The sequence below is a fragment of the Achroia grisella genome, unplaced genomic scaffold, assembly GCF_030625045.1.
Source record: "Achroia grisella isolate CSIRO2021 unplaced genomic scaffold, CSIRO_AGI_Agris_v1 utg2727, whole genome shotgun sequence".
Classification (NCBI taxonomy): domain Eukaryota; kingdom Metazoa; phylum Arthropoda; class Insecta; order Lepidoptera; family Pyralidae; genus Achroia; species Achroia grisella.
In genome coordinates this window covers 52108-72361 of record NW_026712762.1, presented here as the reverse complement: position 1 = coordinate 72361, position 20254 = coordinate 52108, and the positions used below count along the sequence as shown (strand labels likewise).

At 41.8% G+C, this 20254-nt stretch overlaps 2 protein-coding genes across 4 annotated transcripts in view; one reads left to right on the top strand and one right to left on the bottom strand.

Moving 5' to 3' along the window:
• Nucleotides 1–254: 254 nt before the first annotated feature.
• On the bottom strand, nt 255–15283 carry LOC131843052 (GATOR complex protein MIOS-B). Its single transcript, XM_059191646.1, has 14 exons — nt 15036–15283; nt 14072–14266; nt 13073–13219; nt 12402–12560; nt 11016–11211; nt 8614–8719; nt 7444–7672; nt 6848–7044; nt 6681–6774; nt 6093–6613; nt 5510–5648; nt 4653–4791; nt 2234–2611; nt 255–1297 (listed from the first exon to the last, which is right to left on the bottom strand). The coding sequence occupies exons 1-14, from the start codon at nt 15160–15162 to the stop codon at nt 1225–1227; spliced, it is 2700 nt and encodes an 899-aa protein (XP_059047629.1). The 5' UTR covers nt 15163–15283; the 3' UTR covers nt 255–1224.
• Nucleotides 15284–15684: 401 nt separating this feature from the next.
• LOC131843047 (ras-related protein Ral-a) overlaps nt 15685–20254 on the top strand; it is a 38370-nt gene continuing 33800 nt past the window's right edge. The window contains exon 1 of one of the 3 annotated variants that reach the window (XM_059191640.1): nt 15685–15879. Coding sequence is in view for 2 of the 3 variants with exons in the window: in XM_059191638.1 (XP_059047621.1) it covers nt 16325–16381 (57 nt within the window). In the remaining variant the exon portion in view is untranslated. Of the gene's footprint in view, nt 15880–15996; nt 16382–20254 lie in introns of those variants that run through there. The other 2 variants (XM_059191638.1, XM_059191639.1) reach the window with 2 other exon arrangements.

Here is a 20254-nt window from a genome sequence, read left to right as displayed (position 1 = left end):
CAAATCTACCGTTAGTTCGGAATGATATTGAGATGAGAAGAACTGACAAGAAACTCAGTTCGTATTCTTTTCAAATAATAGTGGAACATGTTTATAATACACAGTCATTAAAATTCAAATTTGGGAGAATAGAGTGACCACCAGCATATGCTATCGCAAAGAACAAAAAATTTAATCAGTGTTCACAACCTGAACAGACCAGTAGAAGCAGCACCTGTTCACGAGTATGACGGGTGAGCACCATTGCACCATCATTGCACTCAACCATATTAGAGGCAGATAATTTCATTCTTGATAAATACATATTCCTTATCCATTACTTTCAAAGCTATCTAAAACCAGATGCAACCTGATAACCTAACCAAATTATTTTGACTTATATAGTTGCTATTTTCTTCAACCTTCTTCATTATAACTCCATTTATGGTATGGGTTCCAGGGAGTTTTTACGAGAGTGTTTTAAGGAATCAAATATCCTCACCGTTGCTTCTCAATACATTTATGAAAATATCATCTATGCCAGGAAGAATATAGACAATTTCAAAACAGTTAGTGATTGCACTTATAAAAGCTTATGTAACAATAACAAACTGATTTTACCTAAATGTCGTTTGGCTAAAGTTAGTAATTCGTTTTATGGCAATTGCGTAATGTTTTACAACAAAATACCAGAGTCTGTTATAAATCTGCCAGAAAAAAGATTTAAATGTCATATAAAATACTTTCTTTGCAAAAAAGCTTAGTATAAAATTGAAGAATTCGTTTTCGACAATAATGTTTTTATAGAAAAACTTAAATTCTATAGCACTAACAATATTATCTTATTACACTAATGGTGCGTAGCGATTTCTATGTTGATCATCGCATGCCTGTTACTTGTTATACTATAATTATTACCTATATAAAAAAAAACATATATTCAAAAGAGCAACACACAAGTTTCTTGCTCATTCTTCTTGTGATGAATCTGCATTCCGAATGAGTGGTAGAATCAAAATATGACTATTCAAAAGTGCTTGTAATGAGTTTATTTGAATAAAGATTATTTCTATTTCTATGTTATAAAAATATATATAATATGTATATACGTTTCGTCATATATTTATTCTAGTTGACATTGTATAGTATTATCTTGTACAAACTTGTGCGGAGCTTTATAACATTTACGTACGTACATATGCGTGCGTGAATATTTCGTGCGTACATGTTTGTTTGTGTGTTTGACTAGAACCGGTCGGGCGGGTCCAGGGTGCTGCAGCGACAGTTGCACGAACTGACCGGACACTCAGAGTGTTCCCTGCCGGAAACATACAACAATCAGCTCGTTTTATAACACATTTTCATAGTATGAAGTTACATATTTCCATAGTATGAAGTTGTTATCATTGTTGCGAACTATTTTTTATATATACTTTATTGCACTTTTAAATACAAGTTTTGAATATATGTTATAACTTTTGTTTATAAAGGAGGACTTATCTCTAAAAGAGATCTCTTCCAGTCAACCCGAAACGGCGTGACTCAGGAAGTAGTGTGTGGGTCACAGGAGTGCAAATAATAAAATTAAGAAAAGATAAAATTAAAATTAAAACTAAAGAATTAATGTCAAATGTGATATATAACTACAAATACAGCAATGTACCATGTCAGGTTGATCTCTATGCGATTTCCCCTGGAAATTATCATGATGAATTCCTGATGAATTTGTCACGATGTGCTAATTGCCCTGATCTCATACTCGTCTTATCATCCTCCACTGGTACTCCAGCGTAAACCGTTAGTTTATACGTGTAGTTTGTTTATAATATATATAATTATGTATGTATGTATGTATGCTTATAATATTTTGTATGTAGTATATTATCACGTATATGTATAATGTTATATCTATTTAATATAATTATATTTAATATATTAAAACCAAACCGCCTTCGAGTATCTCTGCATTCCCTAAGCATGAAGCTCGCCTATTGTACAAATATAATAGTTTTAAATCTTATATATAAAATTCTCGTGTCACAGTTTTCGTTCCCATACTCCTCCGAAACGGCTCGACCGATTCTTATGAAATTTTGTGAGCGTATCGAGTAGGTCTGAGAATCGGCCGACATCTATTTTTCATCCCCCTAAATGTTAGGGGTAGTCCACCCCAAATTTTTTTTTACTTTAAGGCAAAACAACGTTCGCCGGGACGGCTAGTATATAACTAAAACCGTGGTGGGAGAGTACGCACTTGAACCAGTGGAGCAGATGCGCGGCGTGTCCGGCGTGCCTGCAGGCCACGCACCAGCTGAACCAGCCCGCGAACGGAGCCCCCGCGGCCGCGCCCAGGTGCAGCGCGCACACGGCGCAGCGCGGGAGCGGCTTGCGGCAGTGCGGGCAGGCCGACAGCTGCTTCATCTTGGCGGCGGGCGGCGGCAGGCGCGCCGGCCGCGCCCGCCCGCCCACCACCGCGCCCGCCGCCGCCACCGCCTTGCCGCAGTACGAGCAGGCCACGCACGCCAGCCGCGCGCCCCCCGCACCACCCGCACCGCCCGCACCCCCGCCCGCCCACGTGTCCACCGCGCACCGCGCCCACCACAGCTGCCACCCGTCCAGCACGCACCGGTAGCTGCGGACCGCCCTCGCTCTCGGTTAACGCTCACTCGACAGTTTATATTTGATTTGTTATTTATTCATATTGAGCAAAATAATTGAATAATCATTAATGACATTAAAAAAATTACTTAGTAATGACAAATATATGTTGACAACAAAAGTAAAAAAATACTAAACATATTAATAATATAAATATGATCTCATACCAAAACAACAATTAATATTATATTGTGGCATGCTAATTAGAACTAATCAGATGTAGAGAATATAATTTGTATTGAATATACAATGCTTCAACGTAACTACACACATAATAACACATTATTATTAGAATTTGCAAAGTACGTCATACAGTCTACCGTCAGCATGTTTTTGCATTGTATTAAATTAATTATAGAGAACAATAAAGTAAATCCTACCTATTAACTGCCTTTTTTACATCTACCTTCTTTTAGCTACAAATCACTTTTCATGTAGGAAATAGTGGGCATGTAAGACGAAGAGAATGTAAAAGAGACAAACCGATGAATTTTTAAATATTTAATTTATTTTAAGTTAATATCGAACGAAAAACACCCTAATTGTTAAAAGAAAATTCTCACGTCAAAATATATGTATTTTAAACAAAAAGCGGTAGACTTTTTGTTCTTGAAATCTTTACTTTATGATGATTTAAAAAAAATATACATAATAATGGTAAGTTTTAGGAAATGGGTGTCATCGTACATTTTTTTTTTTAATTTTTACTATCAATAAAGTATTTCTGCACTGGTCTATACCTCGCAACAAAGAGGTATGTACATGTCGAGCCAGTGCTGCACGTCCCCCGAGCCCTGCACCCTCCAGCTGTACCTGTCGAGCCAGTGCTGCACGTCCCCCTAGCCCTGCACCCTGCACCCTCCAGCTGTACCTGTCGAGCCAGTGCTGCACGTCCCCCTAGCCCTGCACCCTGCACCCTCCAGCTGTACCTGTCGAGCCAGTGCTGCACGTCCCCCTAGCCCTGCACCCTGCACCCTCCAGCTGTACCTGTCGAGCCAGTGCTGCACGTCCCCCTAGCCCTGCACCCTGCACCCTCCAGCTGTACCTGTCGAGCCAGTGCTGCACGTCCCCCGAGCCCTGCACCCTCCAGCTGTACCTGTCGAGCCAGTGCTGCACGTCCCCCTAGCCCTGCACCCTGCACCCTCCAGCTGTACCTGTCGAGCCAGTGCTGCACGTCCCCCGAGCCCTGCACCCTCCAGCTGTACCTGTCGAGCCAGTGCTGCACGTCCCCCTAGCCCTGCACCCTGCACCCTCCAGCTGTACCTGTCGAGCCAGTGCTGCACGTCCCCCTAGCCCTGCACCCTGCACCCTCCAGCTGTATCTGTCGAGCCAGTGCTGCACGTCCCCCTAGCCCTGCACCCTGCACCCTCCAGCTGTACCTGTCGAGCCAGTGCTGCACGTCCCCCGAGCCCTGCACCCTCCAGCTGTACCTGTCGAGCCAGTGCTGCACGTCCCCCGAGCCCTGCACCCTGCACCCTCCAGCTGTACCTGTCGAGCCAGTGCTGCACGTCCCCCGAGCCCTGCACCCTGCACCCTCCAGCTGTACCTGTCGAGCCAGTGCTGCACGTCCCCCGAGCCCTGCACCCTGCACCCTCCAGCTGTACCTGTCGAGCCAGTGCTGCACGTCCCCCGAGCCCTGCACCCTGCACCCTCCAGCTGTACCTGTCGAGCCAGTGCTGCACGTCCCCCGAGCCCTGCACCCTGCACCCTCCAGCTGTACCTGTCGAGCCAGTGCTGCACGTCCCCCGAGCCCTGCACCCTGCACCCTCCAGCTGTACCTGTCGAGCCAGTGCTGCACGTCCCCCGAGCCCTGCACCCTGCACCCTCCAGCTGTACCTGTCGAGCCAGTGCTGCACGTCCCCCGAGCCCTGCACCCTGCACCCTCCAGCTGTACCTGTCGAGCCAGTGCTGCACCCCCCGAGCCCTGCACCCTCCACCCTGCACCCTCCAGCTGTACCTGTCGAGCCAGTGCTGCACGTCCCCCGAGCCCTGCACCCTGCACCCTCCAGCTGTACCTGTCGAGCCAGTGCTGCACGCGGTGGTCGCGCATCATGTCTGCGGTGAAGCAGCGCGCGGCCACCAGCGCCGCCGACTGCACGTCCCCCGAGCTCTCCACCCACCGCTGCAGCAGCGCGATGCCCTCCGGACTCGCACCTACCACGCACGTACACACGTCACAAACGTCACACACAATATGCTCGTAATACGTAAGTACGGTCTTTACTTCCGGTGGTCGCTGGTGCGATTCCTCGAATCGTGACTATATTGTTTGTATCGGTCTGGGTGTTTCTATGTATATAACGTATGTATTCACAGTAAAATCTATGTATTTGTATCAGTTGTCTAACACACATAACAGGTCTACTTAGTTTGAGGCAAGATGGCGCTATGTGAATTGTTCAGGGAAACTATTATTAAATTCATTCATTTGGGATTTCTAGTTGTTGATAACCCCAAGATGGGCTTGAGGAAACTCAAAAATATAAAAAAAGGGTGTTTGGGAAATTACTCTGCTACCAAAATGTTAGGGAATTTACTCTCTGTATATATATAGTGACAAATGAGTGGAAGCGTCAGTCACGTACCTGTATGGTTCTGCGGATTTCTTGGGCTTCAGGGTCTCGAAGATATCTTCGCTAGCTTTCCAGTTTCACAGTAGGTTTCACAGTTCTAATTTATTTTAATTCACAACACAATGCGCGCGTGTCATGGCCGCCGTACAGTCGGTTCAGTACTGGGAAGGGGAGGGGAACAGAAACCGCGGGAACACAAACTAACGGACTCTAATATAATAATCTGTGCTTACGATGGTACAGGGTAGATTTTGAACAAAGGGTACAAATAGATCAGTTAATAATGGTTTCGTTCGTACCTGTGAGCAGTATGCCGGAGAGATCGCCCTGTTCGACGAGCGCGTCGCACGTCTGCTTCAAGTACTCGTGCAGCTTCGCGTCTGACAAGAAAATGCATGCGAACGCCACGCGGTCTTCTAAGCGCATTTCAGTTTCGTTCTATACATAAACAGAATAGAATAGAATAGAATAGAAAATAATTTATTCAAATATATTCGGAAAGCTGTCTTATTACGACTAAAACGGGATGTGTATGGATGTAGTGGTGTGTACGGAGGAAAGAGTAACGAAAGCGGCATTCTTGAGTAGTGTTGAATTATACAATAGCGTATAGCGAGAAGGGGAACACAGACCGTCCCGTCGGTGAAACAGTAATGAAGTCTGGAAAGAAGAAATGATCGTGAAATGGCGTTGTAGTTAGTGGAAAGGAACGTCGGGCGGTGGAACGTTATCGAAGTTGTCGGGAAAACAGAATGAGCGGTGGAACGGCATTGAAGTTACTAGGAAGACGGGAGGTTCGGTGGAAAGGCATCGAAGTCGCTGGGATGAGGGAAGGGGTGGTGGAATGGTTGGTGGAATGGTGGTGGAAAGCGCGGTACTCACGAGCACGGCGCTGAGGTCGGGGTGGGGCGCGGCGGCCTGCGCGGGGTGTGCGGGGGCGGAGGCGGCCAGGAAGTGCAGCAGCGCGCGCAGGTAGGCGTCGGGCAGCGCGGGCGCGGCGGCGGCCAGCGCCTCGCGCCACAGCCGCTCCTCGCTGAGGCCGGCCAGCGCCAGCGCCACCACGCGCAGCTGCGGCTCGCGCGCGCGCGCCAGCACGTCCAGCGCCGCGCGCAGCCGCAGGTGGAACGCGGCCAGCGCCGCCGCGCGGCACGGCGTGCCGGCCGCCTCCGCGCGCTCCACGCCCGCCGCCGCGTTCTCCCAGCCCCAGCCCCAGCCGCACAGCTGCAGCGCGCGCGTGCGCTCCGCCGACCGGAACACCGTCACGCGCCGCGCCGGCAGGTCGGCCAGCAGCGACGGCACCATCTCCGACCGGTAGCCGCTCTCGCCGCCGCCGCCGCCGCCGCCGCCGCCGCGGAACACCGTGCGCACGCCCGGGTGCTTCCACGGGCTGTTCCGGATGCACCCTGCGCACATCGCTCTCGTTAGACCGAGCTCCGCCGGCTACGGCGTCGAGGATTCCCCGCCACTCACCGTCCTCGACGAGCGACTTGCTCAGCGCCAAGAAGTGCCACAGGCCGGCGAGCGCCTCGTCGTCGGCCAGGTCCGCGTTCTGCCACAGGTCCGGCTGCGGGCAGACGAGGGAGGTGAGCGCGCGCCCCGTCCCCGGGGAGCGGGGGGCGGGGCGGGGCGCGGCGCACCTTGAGGCCGTAGTCGGTGTGGGCGCGGCGCCGCATCACGTACGAGACGTCCCGCAGCGCCTCGTAGAAGTCGTCGGCCATGAGGCGCAGGGCGGACCCCCCCGCGGACCACACAAGGCCGCCCCCCGCGCCCCCCGCGCCGCCCGCGCCCCACGCCACAGTCACGCGCTCGCACACCGTGTAGTCCACCGCCGCGCCTGCGAACAACACATCGCATTAAACTACTACACTCTCATCTAACCTAATCTTCAAGAGCGCCTTATTACTCACTACTTATATACACTGTAATTAACAAAAAACACAATGTGTCTCTGTCTCACTTATTTTAAACATAATATAACATAATTTACAAACTGAGCCCTGAAGAAAAATATAAGAAGAAAATATAACTCGGAAGATTTAAGGAACACACAAACTTTAAAAAAAAGTGATATGACATGAACCATACATACAAAAACGCGCGTAAGAGAGTACACAAAAAAATGCAATCCCATGCGATTGCTCGCCCTAATTTTCCCGCGCTAAATCGCGCGCGCTTCTACTTGCTCGTGAAAAAACGTGTCATGTAAAGGCAGCTAATCAACACTTGTACTAACCTGTAACGCCGACGGCGAGCAACCTCGCCTCATGAGTGGGGTGCCAGCTGAAGGTGGCCAGCTGCTGCGTGGGGGCCGCGGGGGCTGCGGGGGCGGTGGGGGCGGCGGCAGAGGGGGCGGAAGTAGCGGGGGGCGTGGGGCTGGGCATCGGCGTGACGTCACGCTCGATGACGCTCGGCCCCCGTGGGTACTCCTCCCACTCTGCCTCCACAGCTGTCGCCGCTATTGCCTGTATGCAATGTAATATTGAATCCGCGAGACACCAACTAAGTAAGACCTCATCATAATATTTTTAAATATCCTACTAATATTATAAATGCGAAAGTAACTTTGTCTGTCTGTCTGTCGTACTTTCACGCCAAAAGTACTGAACCGATTTAAATGATATTTGGTACACATATAGTCTAGAACCTGAGAAAGGATATAGGCTACTTTTTAATCTGAATTTGCGCGGACGAAGTCGCAGGCACATCTAGTATATATATACAATGTAGATAATTGTAATTATGTTCTTTGTCTTTCTCTTCCTGCCCAGCCAAATCTGATAGGAGCTAGCTGCTAGAGCACCTTCTAGTATAGAACTTACTGCAGTTCTAGACAGGCCAAGATGTTTGTAGAGATTTCTCTGGTATACCTCTCGCTTCCTCTTCGACTACATGTAAATTCTTATGCCCAATTTACACTCAGCCCGAGTGGGCAGGGAAGTGAACATCACGAGAGTGTAAACACGAGTGGAAACACTTCCCATGCCATTGGCGCTGCCACTCGCGCTGCCCGGCGCTCCCTCGATTGTCGGTTTTTCGTGCCCGAGTCAAAGGACTGACAGCTGTCGCCCGGTAATATTTCCGGCAGCGCGAGTGGCAGGTGAAGCGGCAGAATGTAAACGTAGCATTACTAATATTACAAATGCGAAAGTAACTCTGTCTGTCTGTCTATCTCGCTTTCACGCCAAACCTATCTAAGAACCGATTTAAATGAAATTTGGTACATAGATAGTCTAAAACCTGAGAAAGGACGTAAGCTACTTTATAATCCGAAAAGGGTTGTTAGGGCTTGGAATGGGAGATGAAAGGTTACATAGAAGTATCGATAATTTACGCGGACGAAGTCGCGTGCACGTCCAGTTAAGCATATTGACTAAATATACATAAACGAACAAAACTATATCACCTCGTTGTCAACTATACTTGCGGTCTTGCAGTCGCTGTTTGCCTGCTGTATGTCGTGGAGCCGCAGTGTGCTCGAGTCACGTTGCAGGGACAAGAGAAGATTTCGTCTAAAATTTAATATCTTTAGGTAATTTTTTTTCTTCTTGAGTTCTGCTCAAATTCTAGAACTTCATTCTTAAGATAGACAGTTGATCTAAACTTGTAACTTAACGTGTTATAATTATAATTTATTTATTTACCAAAATTGTTTCAATACAATCTCAATAAAGTCTAAAGTACAATTTGCTCAGCTAAAATATCCTAAAACTATATAGCAAGACTAATATAGTAATAAGTGAGGTGGCGAGTGAGTATGTGTAAGGTGTCTGTGTGTAGGTGGTGCATGAATATGGTTGGTGTGTATTATGAGATTACTGCGAGTGTTTTCAGAATCATCATAATTCATACTTTTCAAGAGATTGCTTGCGTTAACTTTTACCTCTTTGACCGTATAGTTTCTTAGATTTGATGATTTGTTAATTTTATTGTAAACTAGCTGTCCAGACAAACGTTGTTTTGCCTTAAAATAAAAAAAAAATTTAGGCGTGGACTACCCCTAACATTTAGGGGGATGAAAAATAGATGTTGGCCGATTCTCAGACCTACTTAATACGCTCACAAAATTTCATGAGAATCGGTCAAGCCGTTTCGGAGGAGTATGGGAACGAAAACTGTGACACGAGAATTTTATATATAAAATAAATGGAATCATAGGAAGTTCACAATCATCATCAGGACAATCATCATGTTAGGGAGAGTACTTCTTCTGTCTTTCTATATTAGATCAAATATAACAATTTTAATTGCATAATTCAAATTGTTATATTTGATGATTCTCATTATTAACAATCATTTGTTAATAATGAGAATTCTCATTCAAAAACCCTGACCTGACACAGGTCATCCTCACCCCATGGGGGTAGTAAAGTTGGGACTATGGGGTGAACCTCATTACCCCGGCATTTGCTCCGCGAGCAACGGGTCCCGGGTAATAGTTTGAGAGCCTCCTGCTAAGCAGGTTACTACACTTTCAATCAGGAATCAAATATCCTCACCGTTGCCTCTCAATACATTTATGAAAATATCATCTATGCCAGAAGGAATATAGACAGTTTCAAAAGAGTTAGTGATTGCACTAATAAAAGCTTACGTAACAATAACAAACTGATTTTACCTAAATGTCGTTTGGCTAAAGTTAGTAATTCGTTTTATGGCAATTGCGTAAGGTTTTACAATAAAATACCAGAGTCTGTTATAAATCTGCCAGAAAAAAGATTTAAATGTCAAATAAAACAGTTCCTTTGCAAAAAAGCTTACTATAAAATTGAAGAATTCGTTAACGATAATAATGTTTTTATAGAAAAACTTTAAATCTATAGCACTGACAATATTATCTGATTACACTAATAATGAGCGTAGCGACTTCTATGTTGATTATCGCATGCCTCTTACTTCTTATACTGTAATTATTTATATAAAAAAAAACATCTATTAAAAAGACAAGTATTCTTCTTGTGATGAATCTGCATTCCGAATGAGTGGTAGAATCAAAATATGACTATTCAAAAGTGCTTGTAATGAGTTTATTTGAATAAAGATTATTTCTATTTCTATTTCAATCTGGTGCAATAAAGTGTATAAATAAAAAAAAAGGATTGTATGCTGAAACCTGCCGAAAACCAACGGACTGCCGTCGTCTTCTCTCCGCCTCCACCAGCCTTTCTCTTTCTCTCACAATACGTTATAGCGCATGAGAGAGAAATACTAGTGAGACGATATATCGTCGTGAAGGGGTTCACGTGACTGTAACGCTTTTTCGTAACCGAAAATTCAGAAAAGTCAGCTCGTGACCACGGCTAGTGCAACCTAGTCGAAACGTCGAGAGAGGTAAATACCTTTATTTGCCATAAAATTATTCGTGTTAAGACCCGGTTAATAATTTAAATAATGTATATTAAATACGAAAATATAAAAAAAAAAATGAAAATTCCTTTTTTTAAATTCTCACTAATGTTTTTTTTAACTTTTAGTTTTGGGTGTGTTTATTGTTTATGTTTAATTTTACAAGAAGTTTATTGCAATAGTGAAAGTGTCTTGTGTTGAAGAATCTACTTAATAAATACCATTTCACGTTGTGACTGGTGCGGGACCACAACAACTATTAATAAAAATAATTGAAATAAATGTGAATATTTCCCAAAAGGGTTCACAGCGAAACGTGTAACAAGATGTCAAAAGTGACATATAAAAAACAGATATAAAAAAAATACAATGTTTATAGAAAAAATGGTAGACAAGCTGCCAGCAACACATTTTTCGTTATAAACTTGAAGTGAGACTTCAAATGGATGTGTGTGGCCGTACCTGGTGGGGCACCACTGTATCTTGGTGACGGGGCGGGGCTGCGGCAGCGTGAGCAGGGGGCGGGCCAGCGAGCGCGCGTCCCACACACACACACAGTGCTCGCCGCGCGACGCCACCTGCCAGCCCCCGTGGGGGTCGGCCACCGCGCCGTAGCAGTACCGGGTCGTCGCCACGCTCACAGCCTTGTTCGACAGGTCTGACAAACGAATACACTCTCTACAAGGTCCTCTGCAGAAGTTTTTTTTCTACCGATTCACCGGCCGATAGGGGGCGACTGCATATGACACTCCAAACCAAAGCAAGGGTTTATGGAGCGGTTCAGTCGGCAGCAACTTTAGTTTAAAGGCACTACCAGAAGATCGAACCTCTGCTAACCTGATCAGGCTGTCATAATTTTGACACTTTGTTTGAATTGGACGGGGGATCGATCGGAGAATGGACGGGGGATCGATCGGAGGATAGACGAGGGATCGATCGGAGGATGGACGGGGGATCGATCGGAGGATGGATGGGGGATCGATCGGAGGATGGACGAGGGATCGATCGGAGGATGGACGAGGGATCGATCGGAGGATGGACGGGGGATCGATCGGAGGGTGGACGGGGTTCGATCGGAGGATGGACGAGGGATCGATCGGAGGATGGACGGGGGATCGATCGGAGGATGGACGGGGGATCGATCGGAGGATGGACGGGGATCGATCGGAGGATGGACGAGGGATCGATCGGAGGATGGACGGGGGATCGATCGGAGGATGGACGAGGGATCGATCGGAGGATGGACGAGGGATCGATCGGAGGATGGACGGGGGATCGATCGGAGGATGGACGAGGGTTCGATCGGAGGGTGAACAGGGGATAAATCGGAGGGGTTTGTATGAATACATCTCACGTATGATTCATAAAGATGCGTTTTCTTTAATTCACCATAATTACTGGGTATGAAAGCATGACCTATGGAAATGAATCAGGAATGGTAATTAGTTGTACTCCAGGTGTATAACGACTTCAATAACGACGTGACTATCATACTATTATTATCTTTACAGCATAATGCTCAGTTGACAGTTGGGATGTTCCATCAGGTGAACCAGCTTGATTGAATGTGCCACATTTAAATAAAAATAAAGAACTCGGGTTCGATTCCTCGCGCGGCACATACATTTGTATTCATGAGTATGATTGTTTGTATCAGTCTGGGTGTTTTCTATGTATAATATACTGATACATATACATAATAATATCTATGTATTTGTATCAGTTATCTAGTACCCATAACACAAGCTTTAGCTAGCTTAACTTGGGTCTAGATGGCGCTGTATGAATTGTCCTGAGATTATTATTATTATTATAAAGAACTGATTGTGTAATAAATAGGTTTAATACCTCTTAAATCAAATATCTTGATGAACTTGAGGTTCATGCTGGCGAGCAGTGTGCGGTTGGAGCTGTTGGTCCATGACACACTGTGAGCTGTTTCTGACAGACCCATCTCTGCTATAGGCCTCACTGACTCGGTAGCTGGCGTTGCTGCACTCTCAGTACCTTTCAACATTCATCATTACATAGTATAAAACAAAGTCGCTGTCGCTGTCTGTCCCTATGTATGCTTAAATCTTTAAAACTACGCAACGGATTTTGAAGCGGTTTTTTTAACAGATAGAATGATTCAAGGGGAAGGTTTATATGTATAATTTAAACATTTTCATCACTTTGACAGTAATACCACAGATAACATACTGATAAATACTGTCCACAGATCCTTTATAGTAAGAATTTACAAATTTTATATACTTATATTAATATATAATATTTTTGTAATCAACATATTTTCATCACTTAAACAACAATTTATCGATCCCTTACAGTGAGAGTTAACAAAAATATATATACTTATACTAGCAGCTCCCGGCCACGCATTGCTGTGGCTAAGGTTCTTGAATAAAATAATATTGCTACTATAAATTGAGATGTAAGTTATCCTATCTTTCAAGTTGGATCAAATTGCACACAATGTGACAAATAATTTTCTTATATATATAGATTATTATATTTACCTTTATCGGTCTGTGGTGGCGGAGTGCGGTTGACGTCCCACAGTAGAATACAGTGGTCGTTACGATACTTCTCCAAAGCCACTGCCAGCATGTTGGTCTCCACGTGACTCCAGGACACAGAGTTGCACAGACGAGGGTACCTTGGCGCTGGTTAACATAAGTAATAATCAGTCTTGTGTTAAATTTTTAGTGGTTTACCATATTACTTCTAATGTGTGCAGGTTCGATTCTCACATAATGCAATCACTTGTATTCAGGAGTAGGATGTTTATTCTTTGTATGTATTTATAATGTGTACTTTATATTTTAATTAAATACAATATTTAAATAATTCTATCAGTCATATAGTACACATAGTACAAGTTTAACTTAGTTTAGAATTAAGGTAACAGTATCTTAATAATATTATAATAATTTCCACTTGAAGAAATTTAAAGAATTCATTATTAAAGGTTGATTGAGTCCATACAATATACTGTACTCAAAGGATCTATACAAAATACTGCTCAAAACAAATAATTAAACAACATACACATTGCACTTATGTTATCCAGCTGGGCAAATAGATTTTTTTTTGTATTTAATTAACTACCAGCCCCAACTTTGTTCAGGTGAAAATTTTATATATATATAATTCTTGTGTCACAGTTTTCGTTCCCAGACTCCTCCGAAACGGCTTGATCGATTCTCATGAAATTTTATGTGCATATTGAGTAGGTCAGAGTATCGACCAACATCTATTTTTCATCCCCCTAAATGTTAGGGGTAGTCCACCCTAAATTTTTTTTTTATTTTAAGGTAAAACAACGTTTGCCGGGACAGCTTAGTGTATTATAAATATAAATGTGTTTCATAGGAGATCTAAGTGAAGAGATAATCCAGCTGTCTTTATGCTTAGATCTTCTTCTTGATGATTTCACTTTATACTATATAAAGATGTACAGTATATTACTGATATACAGAACACATTCATGATTTTAGTAGCAGAAATACCCCTACCAAACTCTCTACCAACGAGCCCCAGTGGATCATACGCTTGCTTGAGTGTAGTGAGAGTGACGCGGCCATTGTTGTGACCGAGGGCCACCAGTGGTTCCGGCTGCTCGGTGATCGCACTTATATCAACACAGCGGACGGTACTAGCGCTCTGTGACGCAATTATTGTCGCTCCACGACTCGGTGAGATATGGGAAACTGTAACAGTAACAAGTATACACTTTTATAATAAATTTTAGATTTTTTTTTCAGACTACTCTAATGCTGTTAGACTTAGTTGGCCTTTACAGCTTCACTGGACGATAGGAGGTGAGTGCAGGTGACACTCCAAAACCATGGAAGGACTTATGGAGCACCTGAAGACCAACTCCCGCTTGACAGATACGGCTGTAGTCTAAAGCCACCACTGGGGGTTCAAACCTCAGCCTAGGCCATCGTAAATTCGATCCCCGTTTGAATTGGATGAGGAAGATTGGATTTAGAATAGAAAATAGAACATTTATAAGGTTTCAACTTATTTAAGACAGCTGTACATTGTTTTATTTAATTAAAATAGGATGCTCCACGTTTGAATGTTGTAATAATTGGCTTATTCTGAATCCATATGATTCAGAACAAGCCAATTATTACAACATTCTGAGTCCATATGAATCAATATGATTGGTATGAAATGTCTAGTGACTGAGCACACCTCTTAGCTATCCAAACATTTGTATTGACATAAATTGTGTACAAATGTTATACTACATGAGTTTGGGACTGGATAAGTCTGTTTAAGTTGTCCTGGATTATTATTGTAATAGCATACTGAACTACAGAAATCATAGAACAGTTTTCAACACACAGTTCATGACCTCTTATTTTTATTTATTTCATTTTGGTAATACTTATGTCATTATCATTACGATTAAGTAGTATTAATAAACTACCAGTTCTATTGTATTCCATATAGGATACATTTACTTACATGTTGTTTTTTTATCAATATCTTTGAGACGAGAAACTTCATATAGGGTTATGTCCGAACCCCATATTATAAATTTGTTATGGTGTACAGGGGACCAAATTACGTCCAGCTTAGCACCCGACATCATAATTGTGTTTTCTGTTACGTTCACATAAGTAATATTTTTCTCTTAAAAATTATACAAAATAGGAGACTAAATAACAAAATGTTTTGATTTTTGAGTTCAAAAATATTGTGATTGTGAGTGATTGATGTATTGACGGAAGGATGGAGAGCACAGATGAGAAAAACGTCTGTCATCTATACTTTTTTTTCCTATTTTTAATGGAGTTGCCCTATGCGAAAGACGACAGAAAATATTTTTTTATGGCGTTAATTTACCATATTTTATAATATAATTTTGCCTGTGACATGATCTAATAGTCATAATTTTGGGATACTGAAAAAGAGGTGAAGAGAGTGAAGTAGGTCAACATCCATTTTACCTTCTTCTAAAAGGCAATTACAGTGCTAAACGACTTGTATCAGTCGTCATGAACAAAATTTAAAAAAATGCAAATTGATCACGACAATGTGAACAAACTGTATATTTTACAGGTTTAGTTTCTGTGTCTCTATTTGTCTTTCTGATCTGTGCTCTTATCTGGGAACAGTGAATCTGTGGTTTAAAAATTTTGTGTCCGCTTCGTATTCGTATAATTGTGTTCTGTGATTCATTCGTCATTTTTGAGTTTGACAGAATACTTTTTTTTGTAAATGTGTGTGAATTGTGACTATTGACGAAATAAGTGAAATCAATTTCAGCTGAAACGATATAACACGGTTAAAACCAGTAGTAAGTAAGGTAAGTTAAAACTTGAAATGCTCGTTCAGAAAGCGTGCTGCAAGTGTCTCCTTATTTAGGGTCAATGACGTGATTGTTTACTATTAATGGCAACGCCTCTTGTTCTCCCACAGTTTCTCGTGTATTGTATTGCGGCTCTCACGCGTTGTGGCACTTTTCCCGACCTTATTCATTTGGACGTTACTGCGGTGGTAACGGTGATCCTCTCGTACAGTTAAAAAGTTGTAACTCGTGATCGTCTGACTCACCTAGTTATCATTGATTTTCTTAATAATGCCAGTCGCTACAGCTTATTAGCAGCTCCAGGCGGTCTAGATCATAAAAACTTCTAAATAAGTGTCTGTGTGCAGTAAAACCGTTGACTTTTTTGTTACTGGTGATATTATGAGAGTGTTGAAGCCACTCACGTCTCCTGTCAGCAGGAGTTAGTGCCGAGTGTCTAGTGATGTTCTCTGCTCTAGCATATCAATTATCCACAACATTTCTAGAGGAACAGAAGCAGGTGAGTGTAGCAGTTTTAATTTTTAGCATAGGTTTTTTTAACTTGTAGAAAATTCTTAATCTTGTTCATTTGTCTGTACACAAGTCAGATTTAGGTATATTTAGACATGAAAAAACCACATAGTGGGCATTGGACACCTTACTCTAGGGTGCCAGAGTCATGAGGTTATATGTTTAAATAACCTTATGACTCTGGCACCCTAGTTCATTATTCAGCATTCTGCCATAAATTTGATTTTCCCTTAGCTGCAGACTCATACACTCATAACATTATTTAACAATACATTTTCTAAAGCAATTACTGTTAATTATATGCTTTGTAGATATTATCTCTGATAATATATCTATATAACTATGAAAGATTACATTAGTATGTACACACTTAATATTGAAGATAAAATATCTATGAAATCATTCATAATAGATAATAATTATCTATATCTGTATGTAAATATTGAACTGAATTTTAAATATTGAAATAATTTCTAATATTATAGATTTCACAAATATGTAGTTTTATACTTATTTGGTAATTAAACCAATAATTATATAATTACCACTGGGTCTATATTAATATTATGTCTTTATAATAGAGGCTAAGACAGAGTAGATTCTCTGTCTACTTTTCTCATCAAAATCTAAATGGGATTTTGTAGTTTTCTCTACAAAATATCATCTGAATTTTGTTGTATGCAAACTCTGAAACTGTTTCACTGATCTGAATTGAAAATGAGATCACTTTATATTTTATTACTCACATAAAAATACAGTCAGTTAAATTAATATGTAATATATATATGTAGCATATTATTACTATGACAGTATAAAGATTAATGTAATTATGTAATTATGTTAAAATGACCTGCACTGAAACCGCGGTTCACTCGCTTTAACTTTCAATCAAAATTATTGGACTGTGTGCTTCTGATATATAAGCTATGTTATTGTAAAGTTATATTAAAATTCGTTCAGGTTTTTGCATGAAAGAGTAACAAACATGCATACTTACAAACTTTCGCATTTATAATATTACTAGCTACTCGCCCCGGCTTCACACGGATATACATGTCTTATATACATATATAAATCTTCCTCTTGAAACACTCTATCTACTAAAAAAACTCCTTCAAAATCCGTTGCGTAGTTTTAAAAATTTAAGCATACATAGTGATGGACAGACAGCGACAGCGACTTTGTTTTATACTATGTAAAGATTAAGATATGTTAAAAAAAAATATTCCAAGTATGTCTATCAGTTTTCAAGTACTTATATGGGCCTTTCTCTACTAACTGGAAACTTGTCTATTGAAATTTGTCCTAACCTATTTTTCAGCAAAATTAAAAATATAATGTTTTAAATCGATAGATAGTTATAATATAAATGCATATGAACAAGAAATCATTGTAATTTTCCCTTATTTTTTGAATTATAGGCAATTTTGTAAAAAAAAATGCGGCAGAGGACTGTTTTGCCACCCAGAGTACTGTTTTTTCCACCCCGAGGACAGTTTATATCAATGTTTATTTAAAGAAAAACACAATATTAATTATTAATTGCAATCAAATAAATTTTCTTGTTTATTTAATACTGTATCACATATAGAAATTTTCGTTTTCATCGCCTCTGAATGTGTGTCCTTTAGCATCACAAATTTTTAAGAAGGTTACTGTTACTTCGCCTTCTTCCGTGTCTATGTATCAGCATATTCAGTGTTTCTTACTAGAAATTTATCCACGATGTAATCACCAATCATGCAATCAAGATGTGATAGTGTAATTCTGTTGGTTGATTGAACTAGGTTCAGCCAGTACAACGTCGCTGTGGGTCTCCATTGTGGAATCCTGTGAGTTGTCCATGTTTTCACTTTCAGAGTCTGTGTAAATATCATCTACGTTAAGTTTTGTCTTGTTTTTGTACCCTAACACTCCTAAATTGAAATGCTGGCACTCGTCTTCACAAGTGCAACTTAAACTTTTCATTATGAGTTTCGCGGTACTTGGAGCTAATTCCAGAGGACTTCTTAATATTTTAGCATTTACTTGATGTGTTTTTATAGAGCCATTAAAGTTTTTTAAATTAACTGTTTCATTTTGAATGTCGTCTGTCAATTCTTGGATGGCTTTATCGTCGATCGTGAACAAGGTAATTGCGGAACATCTTCGTTGAATAGCCTCTATACTAATATCTCCAAGTTATCAATATCACCTCCTGTAGTGACGACGGCATTAGCGGTTCTCTTGCAGGTCTCTCCAATGCCAAGTTTTTGACTGCTTCTCTGCGAGCTTCTGGCGAATCACACATTTGGGTAAGTTTAGTGTTAGGTGTGTCTACATTTTCCTTTGTCTTAGCTTTTTCCAAACGTTCTAATCTCTTCTTATATTTCTTGGATTTTTTTCTGTAATACTCTAACTTTTTGTCTTTATCCTTTATAATTTTGTCACGTTTCTTTCTAGCATTACGCTTTCTCGCATTACTTGCATCACTTCGCGGAGTGATCATATGGTATTTTCTCGTACAAAATTATAATTTCTTTCAAAGCTTTTTTTTGCGCGATAGGTAGCACAGTGCTTTCTCAATTCTTTAGTCACAGCTTTGTGTTTACGTCGACTCATATCATGAACTGACTTTCTACAAGAAACTCAGTTCATGATTCCTTTTTCCTTCTTTCATTGGTAGTTTCGACGTACTTTTTCCTTCAGTTGCTCTCTTTTTACTGGGTCATTTTTTAGCCGTTGATGTCTTAATCTTCATTCAATTCGTTTCTGCTCTTCTTTGGTTTTAGGTTTCTTCTTTGGTGACATTGCGGCAATTCTTAAACAATAAAACATACTTTCAATATATAAAAAAACCGTAACGGTTTAGTTACTAGGTACGTATTTTATTTTATACTCCATATGGGACACAGTCACCTAGATACATAAAATAATAAATGCATTTAATAATGTCTAGTAAGACAAATTCAATATTGTCTACTAGGCACTGCTGTATCTAAACTGTGTCACCCCACCTTACATTTTCCTATTGTTATTTAGTATATAAGATCATTATTTCTATGTACACATTGTCAGTTTATCATCATCTGTAATATACATCGTCTCGACCAGCAACATCGTATTATTCACCCGCAACAGTGGTGACCCCGACGTGATCTGGCCGACGGGAAAACGACGAGATCAAGCAAGAGATCTCTGGCTGACGGCATCCTGCGCACCACCAACGATTGCACATTTCCACCGGCTTCCCAGAAGCGGGTCTCACCGGTACGGAAATTCAAGAGGCACAAAAATCGTTGGCTACACTGCGCAACAAGGAACCCTGCCATACTACTGACCGCCATATAATACTGACCAACTGTTCAACTCATCACAACGTTAACAATGGCTCGTCCTATGCCATTAACAGGAACAAACATGCCTAGTACACCGGGCATGTCTGCCACTAGCTGTATAGACATCGCTGCAATAACCGTCACAGAGCGGTTACCTGAGTTCTGGACAGACTCGCCACGTTTGTGGTTTGCACAATTTGAGGCAATAATCGCACCTCAAAAACAAGGCGACGAATATAAATATAATACAGTAATATCCAAACTGCCAAAAGAGGTCGTCCACCAAGTCAGCGATATACTTACAAATCCACCACCAGAGAATAAATACTCAGTCATTAAAGACAGATTGATCGACTGTTATGAGGAGAGCGAGCAAAGACGTTTCCACAAACTGCTCGCAGAAATGAACCTGGGAGATCAAAAACCGTCCCAGTTATTGAGGAAAATGAGAGAAGCTGGTTGCGGGAAAATTAATGAGGATACCATCCGACTATTATGGATGAGGCAGCTTCCTCCATCAGTCACAACCGTTTTAGCGGTTACTG

Bases quoted from the DNA above. Each gene is read 5' to 3' on its own strand.
- LOC131843052 (XM_059191646.1), bottom strand. From the start codon at position 15,162: ATGATGTCGGGTGCTAAGCTGGACGTAATTTGGTCCCCTGTACACCAT. The intron at 8,720-11,015 runs GTACGGCCACAC...ATTAAATTTTAG, and splicing joins ATACAGTGGTGCCCCACCAG to ACGAAATCTTCTCTTGTCCC. The intron at 6,775-6,847 runs GTGCGCCGCGCC...GTCTGCCCGCAG, and splicing joins ACACCGACTACGGCCTCAAG to CCGGACCTGTGGCAGAACGC.